This window comes from Pithys albifrons, chromosome 10 (assembly GCF_047495875.1).
Source record: "Pithys albifrons albifrons isolate INPA30051 chromosome 10, PitAlb_v1, whole genome shotgun sequence".
In the NCBI taxonomy this organism is placed as follows: domain Eukaryota; kingdom Metazoa; phylum Chordata; class Aves; order Passeriformes; family Thamnophilidae; genus Pithys; species Pithys albifrons.
The window spans coordinates 24,227,233-24,246,774 of NC_092467.1; the positions used below are offsets into that span (position 1 = coordinate 24,227,233).

A 19,542-nucleotide genomic window follows, 5' to 3' on the forward strand; every position below is an offset into this window, starting at 1 on the left:
TTCCAGTTTGGAGCCCAGCAGGCGTGTGCAGTATCAGAGACTATTCACTTTTAAGGGCAGAAAGTTAAAATTCTGCTGTCTGCTTACAGAGATGTAAATCCTGGCTGGCTTCTGTTTAGTCCAAATTTTCACATGCTGCTCAGCATGTGGATTTCTTCCTCAAGTGGATGACGGCCTGTAACTATTCCTTTGCAAAAAACATGAGCCCCCACTGCCTGAGCCTCCTTGCCTGTTTCTGTGAGAAATCAGTGATTTCAAAGGGGGAAGCTCAAGTGCCTCATGTAGCCCAGCTAAGCAATGAAAAATTGCATCTGCTTGTTCTGTAAATAATGTCCAGTCAGAGCAGATGTAATTAACTACTGAACTTAATGGATGCCTTGTGAGGTTACAGATGCTATCAGTCATAAACCAGATGAAGGCAAGGGCACTCTATATGCTTGGAATTCCTTTTAGGACTAATTACTAAATATCTTTAACATTGATTCCTTATGCTTTCAATTTCTGAGAGTGTTTTCACATGACCTGTGTGGAATGGACTCGCTGCAGTTTTAGAACAGGGTGGGAGACTCCTTCATTGTTGAGAATTTTTGAGGAACAAAATATTCTCTGTTCCCCAGAACTTTCTCTCAGAGCTTTACTGTTACTTGGTTTTATTTCAGGGCTGGCCAAGCTGTCCAGCTCTCTGACGGGACTGGTCTGACACAGATTTTGGCTAAATTAGTTGAGAAATAGACAACTGCAAAGATAAAATTCTGTTGATGTGTCACAAGCATCAGCCTAACATTGACAAAGCCATTGGAGACATGGGGAATGCTTCTCAAAATCAACAACCAAATTTAATTTCTGCCTGTTTGCTTTCAAACACTTTACAGCTGGTGAGTTGGTGAGAAACCAGCCTGACAGAATAGACAGAATGCTTTGCACTGTTGTAGGAGACCTGCTGCTGATGTTAATATTGAACTGACCATGTACCTTTTCTTTCTTCAGCTACAGTGTTGAAGAACATCCAGTTTATTTCAATATAATATAGTGCCAATGTATTTCAGTGTATTTCATTTTTTTTGTAATCTTTGGTCTTTGTTCACAATCTGTATTAATGCACTGAATAGATGTGAGCTGATCAGTTTGTCCAAGAGTTTTTGTGAGATGCACAATTTTTCATGTTACTTTTACTTAGAATAAACCAGGAGGGTCCCCAAACTCACTGAAATGACATTGGGCTTGATTATTCAGTTTTAAGGGATATTAAAATAGTTTTATGAAAAAAGTTGCTGTTCAGGTAGACTTGATGACAGCTGTTAATTCCTCTAAAAACAACTTTTACTGACTAGATGTATGTATGTAGAAATGTCAACTGACTTAATCATAGATTAATATTAGTATGAGCCAACAAGGGAGAGAATAAAACTGGATTTGTTTATTTGTAATACTCTTGGCATTTTTAGCAGCTGTGACAGTTTCCTTGTGATCGCTGCATGCCCAGTCTTGAAGGAATTTTTGGTGCAAGTCAAGACAGAGTAATTTTAAGAGCAGTTTCTAACAATAGTGTTACAGCTGCAGCCCTGGGTGGCTCCGAGAGGACACTCTTTTCTGCGTTTTATAAAATTTTGGAGAACGTGACCTTTTGACTTAAATTTCTGAAACTGACGCCGTCTGGCAAAATGAAAGAGGATTTTGAACAGTTGCTCCCATTATTTTGGATGACTGTTCAAGGCTGGGCTGCCTCTTTCACACATCAGGAATCTGCTTCATGGCCTTGTAAAACTAGAATTAAGTAATGAGAAAGATTAATGAGCTGTCCAAGCTGTGGGCTTTATTCCTCTCAATATTCCTTCTCCCTTAGGCTAATTTGTGAAAAAATATAATACACATAAGGAAGATTTGCAGCGTTTATTAGGAGTGTTATTTCTCAGGTTTTAAAATATAACCTACTTTTTGTTTACAGAGGATTGCCACACGTCTTGCTTTTTATTTTGTTGATCCACACACACATTTGGGGTAGCTGTTATTGTTTATTTCAGGGAATAAGTTACCATAATAGTCTTCGGGAGCTACTGCTATTGCAATTTATGGGTTATCTGATAGAAGGGCAAATTCACCTTTTTTCTTATGTGCTGTTTTCTGCATCCCACCTAAGGCTCTGTGTTGCAAAATTCAAACTGTAATATTGAAATTGACTTTTTCCTGCAAATGAAATAACATCTTAAAAACATTCTTTTATGTGCTCTTTATCATTTAAGAGTAACTTTGTCAAATGTATTTGAAGAGGGCTGTGCTGTGGTTGGGGTTTTCTTTAACCTTGAGGAAAATATTCAAGTGAATAGTAAATTAGTTTGCTGATGTGTAAGGATTGAACAACTGAGTTACTGTACCCCAGTTCTTGATCTGACCAGGCATCAAGGGTTGTCTTGAATTTTCAGAAACCACTCGGTGCTGAACTTCAGTTGAAAGGCTTGGGATCAAATATGAAATGAGCTTTTGTCTTTATTATGGAAAGAGAAGAGGCTGCTGCTTGACTGATGGCATGAAATTGGAGTGACCTGTGCTCCTGGTCCCCAGTGACGGAGATAGGAATGAATCCTGTGGGGAAAATGAGAGTTGGAGAACGACACATCATTCATTGCTGTGGCTGGCAAGGGGTGTGTGGGTTGCACTCTGCCCTGGGATGTGGGTGCCCAGCCCCATGGAAGCTGTGGCTCAGCTGTGGCAGCTTTTCTGGGGGCTGGGGGGCTCTCCATTCACCCCTTGGGAATGTGGTTTGCAGCCACTGTTCGTTGTCATTGCCTATCCAAGCCATGACATGTGGTTTCAGTGTGGCCCATGGTGTACTGTGTAATGTTGTATTTTGGGCTTGAAAACATGATGTAATGTACAAAAAATGGAACACACACTCCTGCTTACTAAAAAAATATATATAAATATATATATGGGAGTGATCACTGAAAATATTCTGAGGAAAGTGTGAATTCTTGCCAGTTTTGAGATGTATTCTAGCATTATTTTAGGTCAGGTAACCCAACCCCTTAATCTTATGGAAAGCCCTCAGGTTAAGTGATATGAAAGGTTGGTGGGCAGCTTCTGGACCCATATATTCCTGTCAGGTTAATGCACAGATATGACCTGGATCCTTAGCTTTGCTTACAAAGGAATAACTTTCTGTTGCCCAGGCAGAAGAGTTGTGGGGGAGGGAAAGTAATTTGCTGTGTTTGAGAATTTTGCTTAAAGTTTAAAGGGCTTTTAGCTTTATTTCCTTCTGCGGTAACTCTAATTTGAAATAAATCCAAAGGCTTTTTATTTTGCTGACTAGTAAGGGATTTCTAAGCTGAAGAGAAGGGCTGGAAGATCTGAAAACATGAAATGCATCATTGGCTGATTCGTGACCTGTGGATTGGAAGACTGATATATACTGAATATTTAGGAAAATAGGGCTGCCTGTAAGTTAAACAGCTGAGGGTTTTTTCCCATTTGGTTTTATATGTTAATGTATTTTGTAAATGGCATTTTTACTGACATGCAGCTTCTGTTGAGGTAGAGAACTAATCTCCAAAAAAAAAATTTAATTTCCTTTGTACTTGTAATATGTTTAGGGTAGCACTGGCTTGACTAATCTAGTGCCACGCGTGTTGTCCTGAACACTGTGGCACTTTGACACCAGGAAGGTGAGATTTCTTAGGCAAGGCTGATTCCAGGCAGTTTGGCTGGTACTGGGAATATGGAAAGATGCACTGGGAGTAAGCTATCCATGGCAACTCATGAATTTGGGTGGTAGCAGACACAAGTTCAGTAGAGTGCAGAGAAAGGGCTGGGAATTAAACTCCATGTCCTCTGAATATTTTGAATGGTATTGGCAAGAGTCTGGATATTCATTTTCTCTATTTTAAGTATCTCTATAGCTAAGCAGATGATCTAACAGTATGATCCTGAATTTTGTTTCTAAAAAGTCAGTAAATTATAGAAAATATCTGCAGCATATTCCATAGGTTAATCTGACCTTCAATGCAGATATGGTTTCAGTGTTGCTGTTTAAAATTCTTCACTGATGAGTTTGGGAAACAAGTTCAGATGTAATCATTTCTAGAAAGAGAAATTGCGAAGTGCTGTATTTAATAACCATTTACAATGATATGGTGAAAAGAAGGAAATTATTTTTCCTGGCAGATTCTGATAGGAGAAAGAGAAGGTTAGTGTGTGGTGGTTTTTTTTTTTTCTCCTTTCCATTTTTTTTTTAAATCACCATGAAAAATTCCTTCCTCTTAATCTGATGGATGGATTACAGTTTGTCCTTGCACGGCCAGGTTGTGCTTTCCATCAGAACTGGAGATTCCAACCCTCATTATAGCATTTCTGTAATGCAAATGGTTATGTATAGAGGGAGATTTAATTAATCCCCTGCTGGTTGGTAGTATACCCTAAAGCAAACATAGTCAGCAAAGGAAAAGCATTAAAACATGAGTGCACGGTACCAGGTCACTGACTGTCAGTGGAATTTCATCATCTGTGAAATATTAACTTATTAACCAAAATGTGTTTACTCTTATAGGTGTAAAAATATTTGTCTGTTGTCCCAACTGGTATGATAGTGAGCTACCCTGCAAAAACCAAGGTCAAAGGCAATCTCAGGGATCGTGCTGTCTGCTCTGGCAAAGACACGGAACATCCTGTGTGGCGATGGTTCTCACTCTGATTGGTGAGGGCTCCGTTTGCGCTGCCATCAGTGCAGGCTCCGGCATCCAACTTTGCCTGTGGGTCTGTGCCATATGTGCAGCTCCATATTCAAGGACAAATTACAAAACAGAGAGAAAGTGACAAATTTGAGTGATGGGCTCCTGGTTTTTTCACACTTCTGTAACATAACGTATCTGTTTAAATGATGTGGGTTGTATTGTAGGTCATTGAACAAATAGATTTCCGGACTCTATTTCCTTGTGCATACACCTATACAAAAAGCCAACACTCTTTCTGCTGCCTGAAACATTCCTGTTTTCTGATGCAATTTCTGTATATGAGAGCTCACAATTGAATAAATTTTTCAGTGTCTATGCCCTAAACAATGTATTATGTAAACAGAAAAGTGATGTTTGAAATGGTGAGTGTATTTTCTCTTCTGTCTTCCTCGCTGCTTCAAAAAAGAGAATCCAGCCCTATTGTGAACTGTAGAATGACAGTGTCCAACTGACTTTATGTCCTTGTGATCTGAGGTGATAAACTTAAGATAAAAGGAAACAAATATAAGGAACTCTATTGAAGGCATGTATTTGAATCTGCTTTTTATGAATTCCACAATGCTGAATTTCTATCCCAAGATTCATTTTTAACAACTTGACTGAAAATCTGCTGCTTCTTTTGTCATGTAGAGATCAAGTTGCATGTTTAATAATTATGCCTTGAAATATGGAACTGATACAAAAAATTAACTTTCAGAACAGTCTGTTCTTGTCATTTGGGTACTGCAAGATTTAATACATTCTTTATTTTTTAGGATCTCTGTAAGTAGTTCTTTATTTCCCTTTCTGAGAGTTCTGTGTGAATAATGTGCACCAATCTTTTAAAATGTTCTTATGCTATTTAGCACTTCATATAAATCAAATATAAATGTAAGCCTCTATTTTGAGGGTTGTATTGTTGATCTAGAGAGCAGGTGGCAAGGAGGCTGGCTGAAGTAATAATGGTAATATAAATATAGCTACTGGCAGCACAAGTGCTCAGGGAGGCAGATGTGCTGTCGGAAGGGGCAGTTTGGAATCTTGCATGTTCATGTGTTGTTTTCATCAGAAGGGTGGTCTTAAATGAAAAATGTCCTTTAGGGTAAACTACCTTATTGAAAAGATTACAGCTGCACCCTGTAAATAGTGTTTCAGACCAAGCAGTCACAGCTCAGCACTCTTTTATCAGTTATCTCACCTCTTAAATGTGATTTATGTTTTCAGGATACATGGGCATATAATGCAAAACTCTGTTGTTATGTGCATCAAATCACACCACCTCCCTCATAAGTTACTAACTAAAACATTTAATCTGTACTATGAAACTGATTCTGAGTTTAATCTTTGTAGGGTGCTTGTGAAATGCTGTTGGACTTTTCTATTTTGCACAGTTATTGAATTATTGTTTTTGTAGTGCTACTTCATACACTTGAAACTACCCTGTCATTTTAAGATGTAAATTCTCACTTTGTCCCATTGCACACATTAAAGTGTTGAGCCATCTTAAGGTGCAGCTGAGTTACGACCCTGTGAATGTATCCCTAACCCTGGTAGGCATTTCCATTGTCTGCAGCATTCTCCTGACAGTGGGCATCCTCAAAATAGGTGCCCTGAAATAGGTCATCAGTTGTCTGCAGTCTGCTCTTTCCTTCCTTCCATCTCCAGGCGTTTTCTTTCTGGGATGTAACTTTTTCAGACACTCACTGGTGATTTGGGAAAGCAAAGTTTGTAATTACGCTGCTTGTGGTTGTGTAACATCCAACTCTGGTGGCTTTACCTTGGTCTCATTGTTCATGATCTGCTTTGGGGGATTGTAGGTGCTGTTACCAGCCCTGCTTTGGAGAGGAAGAGAAGGGTAAAGAGCTGGGAGGGTGATGCCTTGGCATTCCCCCAGGGGACAGGAAAAGTGCTGTGGAGGTCGGGACACGGCTTGCTGTGTGGTGTTAGGGTTTTTGAAGGGGATTTTAAGACTAACATGAAATAAGGCATAGTGGAACAACAGGTATAAAAATTGATTGTTTGATTGTGCTCTTTGTTGTCAAGACCACAGAGATATTAAATGAGAACTAGTGCCTATTGATTCCACAGCTGCACTGTGTTTGTCAAGGTGGAGGAGCAGAATGAAGACAATTGCTCCATGGATGGGATAATATTTCAATTGCATTGAGATGTCATCTGCTGGGACTTTCTTCCTTCCTTTCTTGTGAACTCAGTTGATCCCAGTTTTCAAGGCACAAAGCTTTCAGGAACAAAGCCCAAGGCAGTCATCCTAATCTAATCCTGAATTACCTATATTATAGGAAGTGTTAAAGGTAATATTGTGTGGGTAAAACAAGTGTTCAGCAGAGGAAAAGATTTGTCCATTTCTGTTCCTGGAGCATGTTTCTTGTGGTGTATGTCTGTTAAGTCACAATTACTGGAGCTGTGTTCTCTCTTTAAGAGAGGGTTCTCTCTTTAAGTGACTTTTCAGGCCTCATGACTAGACCAAAGCTTGTAAAAATGAACACTGAAAGCTGAAAACTAGAAGGTAAATAAAGAGTTTTAAAGGTCACTGTTTTGCTTTTTCAGCCAGTACCATGAAATTCCAGAGCTTTATACATTCATTCTGAAAATTTCCGGGACTGACTGTGTTGGAATAAACAGAAATACATACTTGGAATGGAAAAAGTGCTTTCTGCTAAGAGATGCCATCTTCTTTAAAGAGGATAAATTAAATACAGCTGCTCATATGATGTACGAGATGTATGTGCATGTATAAGTAATATGCTATTTACACAAGCATATAATACCTACATACTACCTATTTATTTATCCATTAGCAGTGGCAAGAAGCTGTGATTCCTGTGTAGGCTTCAGGGCTGTAAAGTAATTCTTTCTAACAAATGAAAGTGGAAGAAATACCTTTTTTAGAATATGAAACACACAACCTGTTATAGATGCTAATGATTTATTATCTTACGCACTTGAAGTGTTTTGATTAGATCTTGACAAGTTTGTCTGATGACAGGAATTTATTTCTCGATGCTGTAAGCTGTCAGCCTTGTGATAATTCACACATGAAATTTGCTTGGTACTGTTAAACTGTAATGAAATTTCAAATTGTGGAGAACTCATACTTGAAAAGGATAACAGAATGTTGAAGTTCAATTTATTTGTTTATTGATCTATTAGTTTCAGTGGCTGTAACTTTTTGGTATCTTTGAAAAAACTTTCAGTCAAGTCCTATGTATTACTGATCAGACCAGTCATTGACTGTCAGTAACACAGTTGGTCATGTCAGTCATGAACACTGTAACTAAAGACAAAAAAGAGATTTTACCAGATTTTATGGATTTATTTTTTTGCCCTGACTATTTTTTTTCAAAATTCAGTGAAAACACTGATTTTTTTTTTTCTTCTAAGAGGAGAGAAAAACACAGCACGTAGCTCAGTAACCTGACAGTTAGTGTTGGCTGTGCGGGCACTTGCTGTGATCAGGCGGGGCGAAGCAGGTCGGGGTCAGCAGGACTCGTCCAAGGTCTCTCCGGCCGGGAATGTTTCAGGGAGCAGGAACAATGACGGGGCGGCGGCGGCCGCTGCTGCCACCTGGCGGCGCCCCGCGGGAGCGCAGGGACCCCCGAGCCGGGAGCGGGCGCTCCCTCCAGAGACGTCCGCGCCTTGGGATGCTGTGGGGCTGCTGACTGAAACAAAAACCTTAAAATCCCCCGTCTGCCTTTCCTTGTGCTGCCGAGGTGCAAAATGCTGCTGATAAGTGGGAGTTGTGTTTGGCCTCGGATTTTTTGTGGTAATACATAACACGAGTAACGTGTTTGTTTAATAAAAAGCCCCAACCAAACCAAACCCTCAAATGACATTCTTTTACATTAATTCTTGCTTTTGGTGAAATGGTGAGATCATACCACACAGCTGCAGGCACACTGCATTCCACACTTCTGGAAGTGGCTCGGTCTGATGCTGATGAGGTATATATAGGACAGCATTAATTACTGCCTTATCTTTGGTTAAACTTGAATTTCAAAGTTATGTTTGCTCTGTTGAGTGCTTATGACTTTTTGATTACAAAGGCAATGACAAAATGAGCAACTTTTATACCCCAGACTGTGCTCTGTGAATGTGCATCATCAGCTCTGTGCAGTTCTACACTGAGCATGCGTTGGGAAATGGCCAGCTCTTTATTAATTTCACCTTAGTCATTTATTGCTAAATAAATTAATAATATGTAATACAAGTAAAATTAACTCAAGATTTTCATTGTTTGTTTTTTTTCCAGAAAGAGCTCAGTCTCCCCAGAAGAGGAAGCTTGTAAGTATAATTATTCTTTATTCCTCCCTTAGTTTGTTTTGAACATATATAGCTGTTCAATTGTGGAAGTAATTTAGATGGACAGATGCTCTGTTTTCTCTGTTAGCATTTTTAAGAATCTGTCATGCGCTTGGAAGCAGCAAGCTTGGATTTCTCTGAGACTGAAGCCTCTAGTCATTTCCTTAAGTGTCGTAGGAGAAGTAGTAGTAGTGTAAGCTTACTTCTAATTACCAGCTTGAGCTGATCCTGATATGGAAGTATCTGTGGTGTTGAGTGTTGTTTCACTGACATTGCTGAAGTGACTCCAGAGAAGTCACTGATTATTTATGTGATATGGTCAACTTTGATCACTGCTCTTCAAACAGTCTGTTGACAGAAATCTAAGCACACAGCTCTGGGCCATGCAGGTCAGGTGTTTGTGGAGCAGGCAGTCTAACAGAGGCATTTCAATAAAGTAGCACATGTTGGGAAAAGTAGGCTTTTAAAAATGTCATTTAAACAAATAGCAATTTTAAAAAAGGCATTATGATGTTTAAAGAGTTTTAGTGAACTAACTTGTGTTATTATGATATTATGAGAGCTTAGTTTCTGCTATGCTTACAGATTTATGGTGGAAGAAATTGCATTATTGATTGCATTATATAAAAGAGAAAGCTTTTGTACTGCCTGCTATTGCATTATGATTTCAAATTGTTTCCCAAAGCTTGTGGACTCCAGATATGAAGCTCACAAAAGCATATAACCTTTCTTCCTCAGGTTTCTGGTTCTAATGAGAAATGATTTCAGCCTTCCAATGTAAGCTATCCCCTTTGTGTAAGAAACAATGTTTGGAAAGTGCTGTGTAGTGCCAGTGATTCAGGGCTGAACAATACAACAGATCAAAAGGTCTTTTTTTTAAAGTGGGGCATGACCAGACCTTTTTGTTTAGTTCATATGACAATGATGAACCAGTCAGGGAGTTATTTAAAGAACATGAAGCACTGCCTGGTTGTGGGTTTTTTTAACCAGTATGCCTCAAAGGCTGGCTTAACGAGATTTGAGGGGTTTCTAAGACAGGTGGTGTTCATCATTTGAAGATCATGAAGGTTCTTTGATCAAATAGTTTACCAGTAAGTTTTTTGTTAATGTAACTTTGATACTTTTGCACAAAATTTTGGAATGGAAATTGAGGATGCCAGAGATATTCCCTTCCCTGATTCCAGTGTGGAGGTGGGTATGACACAAAGCTATTCATGTAGTTTCATTTGAAATATCTGAGATGCAAATGAAGTTCTTCAAATGTGTGTAGTGTTTCAGTTACTAGTAACTAAACCAAATGACTGAATGTTTTATTTCTATATTGACTTAACACCTTCAGTTTTATTACTTCACTTTAGTTTTCTTCCACAAGTGAGTGCCTTTTAAGCTGTTACTATGTGAAGAAATTTAGCAACCTCTGTCAAGAACATCCAGGCCATAAATTTTAAGCACAAGGTTGCAGCTATTAGTGAGACTGAAAATCTATGAAGAATTGAAATGTCTTAAGTTAGTTGTCTGTGTTATCTAATTGATTATTTGATTGTGGTTTCTGGAATTCCAGATTCTGTAATGAAGTCAAGTACCAAATGATTTCTTATTGTTTGAAAAGTATCTATTTAAGAATTCAGTAGTGCATTGGGTTGGTATAAATTCTGTCTATTATCTGTCTATTTATCTGTCTGTCTGTCTTTATAAATTGATATAAATACCAATATATACCATTTGTGTTGTAATATTGGGTTATACTATTAAATGTACTACGAAGTGTGCAGGCTCACTGAAAAGGGACTTGGAGAGGTGTTGTACATGACTTTGCACATCCCAGTATCAGAGTGCTTACTTGGTTTAAAAAAAAATCCACTTAGTCTTTGAATTAGGAATTAGAGAAATTTGTGTCAAGGGAATAATTATAATATATATGTGTATACATATATGGTAAAAATGTACATAGACTATTTATAAATTTGTTCACCCATTCTGTTAAAAAGGATGGCATAACAAGTGTAAGCAGTTTGCAGTTATTCTGGAGGCTTTTCATCTGCTTGAATCAACTTAAGAGGGAACCTCATAAGCAAAAAGAAATTTTGAAAACAAAATTTATTCCGAAAAGCTGTTGTGCTGTGGCTGATGACTGGGGATAGTTATGAATGTACCTACGTCCTGATGCACTGACTGTCAGTCATTTACTTTTGTTCACTGACAGAAGCAGACACAGGAATTGACAGGAGGATGAAGTATCTGGCTTGGAGCCAGAAACCCTCAAGAGGTGCATCCATTTTCTGCACAAACTCCAGCCTTTGTAGCAGTTCAGTAGCATTTGTATTATATACAAACATCATCCATTCAGCATTTTTTGGTGTGCCACCATGGAGGCTGGGGTGCACTTACTACTGTAAAAAAATGATATTTGGGGAGGAAGTAATTATTTTACAGCCAGCCAGAAGCAGAATGAAGACTTGATTATTGTTGCTTTCTTTCTGATTACTTTGGTTGATTGTTGAACTAGAATGGTTTTAGCCTGTGGATTAGCTCAAGTATTTGTCATTGCTGAATGGAGAAAGATGAGCTTTCCTTGGCAATCCTTCTAACTTCTTTTTGTTTGACACTCATTGCTTTGTATTCCCTGCATCAGTACGAGTAGTCTCTATTTTTCTGCAGGGACCAGTTGTAGGCATGGACAACAACAGTTGCTGTGCTTGTTTGTGCTAAGGAAAAGGAGTGCAGTTACATTTCTCAGTATTTTTGTCAGGAGAGCATGAGCAGTTTTCCTAGAGAAGGAAATACACCTAAAGAAGGTCTTGGGTAGAAACCAATGGTGGGATAGAGCCTGTAAAGTCTGTTGATGAGTGACTCTGTTTCTCCATATTAGTGGAAGGGAGCACAGGCACAGTGTAAAGAATGGCTTTGCCCTTGGATATCTTGCAGTCTAATATTGAAATAATCATCACAGAGTGAGCAGACATGTCAAACAGATGGGGGAATTGTATGCAGGGTGACATTAAGAGAAATGCCTGATTATTTAGATACAATTTTGTTGTTAATGTGCTTAAAGTGTTTATGTTTCTATAGGGGAATTATGTTTAATGCACTAAAGGAAATTTGCCTCAACTGAGTTGTAGGCTGTTAAGAGGTTGAATAGTATGAGAACACGAACAAGTAGTTATATTCTGTCTCTGGTGTGGTTCAGTAATCAGTGTTCAAAGTTTTCCTTTAATGAATTATGGATATAAATGTATTGGTTATGTTTTTCCCCATGCTTTGTTCACAAAAAAAATAATTGCCATTCATGAATATTTTCTTTAATTTCAAATAGCGAACGTGGAGTGATAGACCCAAACTTTGATCTCCAGCCTATTAGTGGAAGTGGTTTAATTATTTTCAGCCATTACCCTGTTCTGTTCTTTTGGAGCTACAGTGTCTACAGAGATTAGTTTTTTTGTATTGTTGTCTTCAGCTTTCACATGGTTTTGATGTGCACCTGCACGTGAAGTGCAGTAGAGATGGTCCAGTCCTGAAAGAACAAAGGTGGGGACTGCAACAAGATGAGACTCGTGGTGAAGCACCTCTGTGTGTTCATGTATTTAACAGCAGTTCAGCGCCCAAAAGACCAGGCTGCAAACTTCAGTTTTCATTGTGGCTGCAGATGCACAGTACCAGCCTGCAGCTCACTGTTCTTCTGGTTCCCTCCTTGCCTTATGTGCAGTCACTGAAATCCAGGTGGGGGTTGCATTTGAACCATCTGGTTTCTTGTTCAGTACCCCATTGCTAATAAATTAATAAATAAGTTTAGTTGTTTATAAACATGAACTTTTTTCACCTGTGGGTTTATATTTGAAATCCTCATGGTTTCCACGGCAGGGTTTCTAGTGGGGGGTGCTGTAACTTTTGTGCTATCTAAATGTAAAATTTTCTAAAAAGAAAACGCGGCTTTCCCACATTGTTTCCAAATTTGAAAAGAGTCATTAACTTCAGGTATAAGTTATTTTTGTTAATTTTGTTATTTTTGTTAATTTTGTTAATTCTTTCCTACTATCAAGTCTGTGTGAAATATATTTTAAAGTCTGTGTACAAATGGAAAAAAAAGAACATGGAGGCATAAGACACATGAAAAAATAAGACACCCAGTGAAAATACACATTGATTTAAGTCAAATATTACAGACTACTGTTCATGGTGATAAGTGCTGGTAAAAAGTAGTATTTACTGTAACTTTTTAGTCAATCTCTGTGAAATATGGTAAGCAACATGTTTGCTAAAGACTTGTGTAAGACTTTTATGCTGGCCTTTATTCCTTCTAATTGTTTTTTAAGGCAGTTTATGTCCACTATGGGACCTGTTTTCTCTAGTTCTCTCTCTCCTTCCCTGCACTACTCTTCTACTTATGAACCTATGAAGGATCTTAGTTTCTACATCCCTGGACATTTCCAAGGGTGTTTCATTAAACAAGTCTTCATGATAATTTGTTAAATTTACCCCCATTTTCTTGATAGTAAAATAACACACAAACAAACACAGCAAGGAATTTCTTCGGGAGGATGTGCTGAATTATGTGTATTCTTTTTAACGTTTGGACCTTGGAAACAGCAAGTTTGATGGCAGGAAAGAAAACTTCTGGCTTTTAGTGCTGGTTTATGTCTTGGTGTTGGTGTGCTCAGGTGCTGTGGGAATTTCCTCTGTATCTGCAGAGAAATGGAGTATATAATTCTGTTTCTGTTCATCTTGGCGTGCAAGGGTTTCTCCTGGTGATGGATCGATGCTGTTTCCCTGCCAGGAGCAAGTGCTGTTGTCCCAGGAGTGGAGAAACCAAAGTGTTGGAAATGGATTAAAAATGGTTCTGAAAAGGAGTAGGGAGTTATGCTACTTTTGCACTCTATTCTGATTTGGATCTGAAATAAACTACAAAATAATCCTCCAGTCACTGCTTGTGATGCTTTCTATAGATGGGGAGAGAAAGAGATGGTCTCTTCTGACCACCCCATCCTTCTCTGAGTGTGTAGAAGCAGCTCACAAGCAGTGGATCAAAAATAACCCACTGTTTTAAGCTGATACAGGGAGCTGGCTCTGGGGGCGGAAGATGCCAAATTATTCATGGGGGGCTCCATAGCAGTGTTGCTATTTGTATATTAAGCTTTAAAAAGAATTTAAAGTATTGTTTCTTTAAGAGAATGATTTGGCAAATAAGGGGGATTTTAGCATTCTGTAAAGACTGTAATCTCGGAGACAAAGAATTTCTGGAGGCTTTCATTAAGGATTTAAAAGTGGAAAAGTCTTTTCATGCAGTTTTTATTATCAAGTTTCCACTACTTAATCCAGGTTCTCATTTAATAAATATAATAAAATTATACATAGCATACCAAATTTATACCTTTTGTTGCTTGCTGAGCTCAGTGTGGAGGGCAAGGGCTCTGGTTGTGTAAGGAACAGCCCATCCAGTCCTTAATCCTGAGCCTGGCACTCTGTTTTCCTGACCAGCTGTAGCTGTTGAGGGATTGGGATGTTGTAGTATGGGGCACTCGTGCTGTGATCAGAATCACAGGAGGGTCTGAAGACAGGAATTATCTGGAGTTTGAATGGCAACCTTCACTTGCCTAAATACAGTCTTTAACCCTTTGAAGTCTATCAATGATAGATATTTGGAAATATTTTGGGGGGGGAGGTTGCAGATGTAGAAATACACATTTTAAGAATGTTGGATGTCATTTGGGGCAGTTTTGTTAATAGCATGAAATTGATTCTGAGCCCAGTGAAGGTGCTGTTTGCAAGCCAAACTGCCAGACTTGCACTGTAAGGAAATATTGGCTCTTACTGAAGCTGTACCCACTTGCCCCCCTCAGCATTCGGCTCCCCAGGCTTTGGTTGCTGTTCCTCTGTTTTCAGTGCTAGAATTCAAAAAGTTTGTAGCTGAAACACAGCTGGGGAGTTATGGGAAGATGTTTGAGATTGAAGTTGTGCGTGTCGTTAAGGGGATTGATTTCTGACCGGGCTGGTTCACGTGTTCCCCGCCGGCTGGGAACAGCTGCTCCTCGCACACCGCTGAGGGCTCTGCCAGGGCTTTGGGTGGGAGCAGTGGCTCTATTCCTGTCGCTGTGTGAGTTTTCAAGCTGCTCTGTGAGATTTCTGCCAGAATCCTTTCAAGTGTGCCATCGTTCCCTTTGGCTTTCCGCTTTCCTTTTGGTTTGGTGACAGAGGCTGCTCCTGCTCCTTGAAGCCCAGGAGAAGTTGGTCTGGTTTGTTGTGGGCTCAGCTGGAGCGTGCCAGGACCACATTGCTGCCGTGTGACAGCTCAGATGGCCAGTCTGTGCCCTGGACTTGTCGGCACCTTCCTTTCGTACTGGTGGGCTTCATTTCCTTTTGCTGGATGCTGTGAATAGACTAGTAGGAGATTTTAATTTCTTTTTATTTATAAATAATTAGGTTTTTGACATGAGCTGTGCAATTGATCTGGACCATTACTGAACTCCTGAGGTCTCTCTGATGCTGGGGGTATACGAAGATCTTGGAGTTGCACTGATTGTTCTGTGCCCTGCGTTGGAGTGATAACAGTGGGCTCTCCTTCCCGGCTCTCTAAGCCTCTTACACTGGGAAGAGCCACAGTGTATCAGCACAATGATGAAACGGAGGAAACAGAGGCTTGGAGCCCCATCCCTGCGGATCCAGTAAGGACTGTAGTGAAAAATAAATTGCACTTAAACATTTCCAATTGACTATGAAGAAAAGCCAGCCAGAGTTTTCTGTGGCCAATAGACATTGTTTTAATTTGTTAGAACTTGGTCTGTCGTGGTTATTTGGCTGTACAGGAAATTTAATTTGGAAGCTTTAACATTTTATTTTGTGGAGTATTTACCATAAAGTGTAGCCAAAAAGAGGAACATTTAAATATTTTTAACTGGGGAACATTGAGGTTAGGTTTTTTAGCAAGCATTCATGTAGTAATTTTTGTAACTCTGTTTTTCTAGTCTGATCACTCTTCAAATTAAAAAAGTACTTTTAATCATCTATCAGAAAGGTGTCACAGGGCTCAAATCTTCAGAAACCCTGACTACCATTATTATCTTTTAAAATTAAGAATGGTATGGGAAGCTTTTAGATTTGAAGCACAAAGTCTTTACTGTCTAGAAATATGCTGCTACATGTATTTCTATAAATGGATTTAAACAAGCAATTCCTTTTTAATGCTTATGTCCTTTATAAATGCTTTGAAATCTACTAATGAAAACTGCTGTTTATGATGTTCATAATTATATTTATTATTTCTATTAGATAAAATTAAGGAAATTGTATATTTAATACTACATTTATAAGTAGGAGAGGTTAAATGAATCTGTCATGTAGTCAGTGGAGGGAGGAGCAGAGTAAGAGGAAGGCTTAACCTTTTCTGTCTGTGAACTGTAAAGCTCATCTGCTGTTTAAGCAGAGATAGTGAGTGGAGAGGATTTCCAATATGTAAACGTTACTTGCTGATAAGTATTCGGATTCATTAGGAAATCTAAAACAAGTAACGTGAACAAACATGCTTGACTTCAGGACTTTAAGTGTAAAATATCTGAATTCTAAACAAAACTGAAGTATGCTCCAGATTTCCATTTTGCTCACTTCTATGTTTAAATATGGTAAACAGAAAATTTTTTCATCCCTCAGTCAAAAATCAAATTTGTAGGTGTAACAATAGAGTGGCACTTTTATTCTAACACATAAGAACATTTTGTAATACCAGTATTTGTAAGTTAACTTTTACTTTATTTCTAGTGAAGGACATCTCATCGTGTATAGTTCAATAAAGTAGGTGTTGGAACCTCTGCTCTATGTTTCTGTAGAAGTCTGTTTGCAGCTTTTTGAAAAGCAGCTACTTTGGGACATTTTCTGTGCTCTCTGTATATACATATGCGTGTTGGCTGCTAACCCTGCAAAGGCAGGACAGTGCACAGAGCTGGGCACAGAGCGGGGCATCAGCGTCCGCAGCTGCAGTCCTGATACTGCCAGAGATGTTCTGTGGACATGTCACTTAACCTCTTCGTGCCTCAGTTTTGCCACTGCTAAAATTAGAATAAAGCCCTTTTGCAGTGCTGCTTTCAGGCTTAATTAGTTGTTTTAAAGTACTGTCACTGCTAAGTGTTGTTTTCTAGTTTAATGGTTTGTGTAATTCATATTTTCACAGTTGCATATTTCTGTTATTGCCACAGCCTAGTGTGACCATGGTCCCAAATTGTGCAGGCTGTGATACAAATGGTCCATATTTGTTACTGGTGCCATTATTCTTTTTTCTCAGTTAAATTTTTTAGATAAGTATTGACAGTAGTCAATGTTCCAGAAAGCCTGGAAATCACTACAAAGAAGGATTTGGATAATTCCAGACTGGAAGATTTTTGTAGTGGAAAAATAACATTAAGTAGATATTAAACTGCCTGAAAAATACATTTTGATTTGGATGGTAATGGAAAGCATGACTTTTGACCACTTAGTTTATTGCATTTATTGAGAAGATATAACTTGTATTTTGAAAGTATCTTTTTTTTTATTGAAACAAAAGATGTGATATTGATCCTGATTTTTTTTTCTACCATGATACCTTGTCAGAATCTCCTCTCCTTTGTACTCCCACTGCCGAGGAAATGATGTTCATCAGCACATGTTCTCTTCTACATCAGCTCCAGGTCTACAGCACCTTAAATTCCCATTTAGTGCTGACTGTGCACTTGTTACTTCTCCTCTAGTATTTTACCTGAACTCACAACCCCAGAGCAATCCGTCTAGTCCCTGCTACAGCCATCCTTTTCAGTGGAGGTAAGGAGAGGTGTCAACGAGGAATTGCTAATGGTTTGGTGTTGACATAACCATCTATGAACTTAACAGCTTTGTAGTTTAAGAGAATAACATCTAACAGAAGGGAACAGCCTTGTAGTTGTAATTTACTTACAGCCATGAGTGTTCATGTTGCTTATTGGTACAAGTTCTTTTTAGTTTGTGGAGTTCAAGGCCCTATGTAGGGAAGAAAAAAAAGTAGATAAAGGAGTGGAAACCTGGCTGCTGGTGCGTGCATGTAAACTCCTGGTGGTTCGCCTCTGAGTACGTGTGTGACTGACACCATGCAACAAAGGAGCCCTCACAGGCATGGCTCATGCCGAGAAAACCAATGGAAAAGTAAAACAGCCTAAGTGGTGGAGGTCCTTAAAAAAACCTGTCTAGAATAGTGGTAAAATACTGCACCCTGTTCTATTCCCTGGAAATCCACATCGCTTTCTTACAGAGACTGGCAGGATGAACACTCCAAACACAGGGTCTACAAAAGATAATGAGCAAAATCAAGCCTATTGTTAGCAGGCTTGAATGTGGGATACTGGAATTTGTAAACCAGAAGTAGCCCAAACCACCTCAGTTTGTATTAAAGCATTTGAGAGCTCAACTAATGTATTTCTTCTTCAGGATTAACTCCTTGTTATGCTCTTACAGAACTTGCATGGCCACAAGCAGCCCCAGTGGAAATCTTCAGCTTCTTTAGAAAGAGAAATCTTTACCTAGTGAGATAGTCCCAGGCAAAGGCTAACACAAGCAGGAGATCTTTGTGTGTGTGGTTATGAAATTGGAGCTCAGTGGTACCTGCTTAAAACTTGAGCCAGCATAGCATCAGAGGGCTAGTTTTGAAGTTCACATGTTGCAGGGTGGATGTAGCTGGTCAAATTTCAGTTACTCATCAGGTGGTAATGCAATAGCCCATGAATCTAGAGTGTTATTTCAGAGGGAGATTGCTCCTGCTGGCCAGCTCTGGTGGGAGTAACCAGAAAATGTGAAGTTGAATTATTTTAGGTGTCTGCAGAGTGATGTATACCACATCTGCTGAGTGGAAATCAGGCTGTCAGCAAAGGAAGGAGATGCTGCATGTGTCTGTCCTCCCTGTGCACAGCCATGAAGAGAGGCTTGCCCAGAATGCTGCTGCCTTCCCTGCACGTTGGGCAGCGATTGGTGACAATTCTTAATAAGGTGCTCATTTTGGCAGCACTTGGGGTGAAGTGAAGGGCAGCGACTCCAGAGCAGTCTCCTGACATTTCAATGTCATTGTCATCAATCTAATTTTAAATGGATTTTTATTATTTAAAGGCTGATATTGGGTAATGTTTCTTTAAACAAGAGTGATTAAATACGATTAAATGCTGTTTAGCCTTGGGGCTAATTAACAGACTGGTAAGTGGCAATTAAATATCAAAATTAGATTATTGTTGAAGTCAATTGAGAACTGTTCTTTTTGGAGATGAGATCTGATGATTATTGATTATTTTCAAAAGCCTTTTTGGTACTTACTGCTTTTTTTTTCTCTGAGAAACCTTCAATTTTCAGGCTTCTGACATGGGTCAGTGAATAATTTGCTCTTTGAGAATGGTTTGTATAAAAGTCTTAGTACCAAGTTTTATTCCACTGTTACTATGGACTCTCCTTGATAATATTTTTCACATATGGGGACCTTCCAGCCATCTGCTCTTTAAATACTGAATGGTTGATGATTCACAGATACATGTTCTGTATAAGA

General features: G+C 39.0%; 1 protein-coding gene across 2 annotated transcripts in view; it reads left to right on the plus strand.

Moving 5' to 3' along the window:
• The window catches only part of MAST2 (microtubule associated serine/threonine kinase 2), a 186,784-nt gene that overhangs the window by 68,583 nt on the left and 98,659 nt on the right, over nt 1-19,542 (plus strand). For both annotated transcript variants that reach the window (XM_071565756.1, XM_071565757.1), the window contains exon 4: nt 8,974-9,005. In XM_071565756.1, the coding sequence (XP_071421857.1) occupies nt 8,974-9,005 (32 nt within the window). The remainder of the gene's footprint in view (nt 1-8,973; nt 9,006-19,542) is intronic.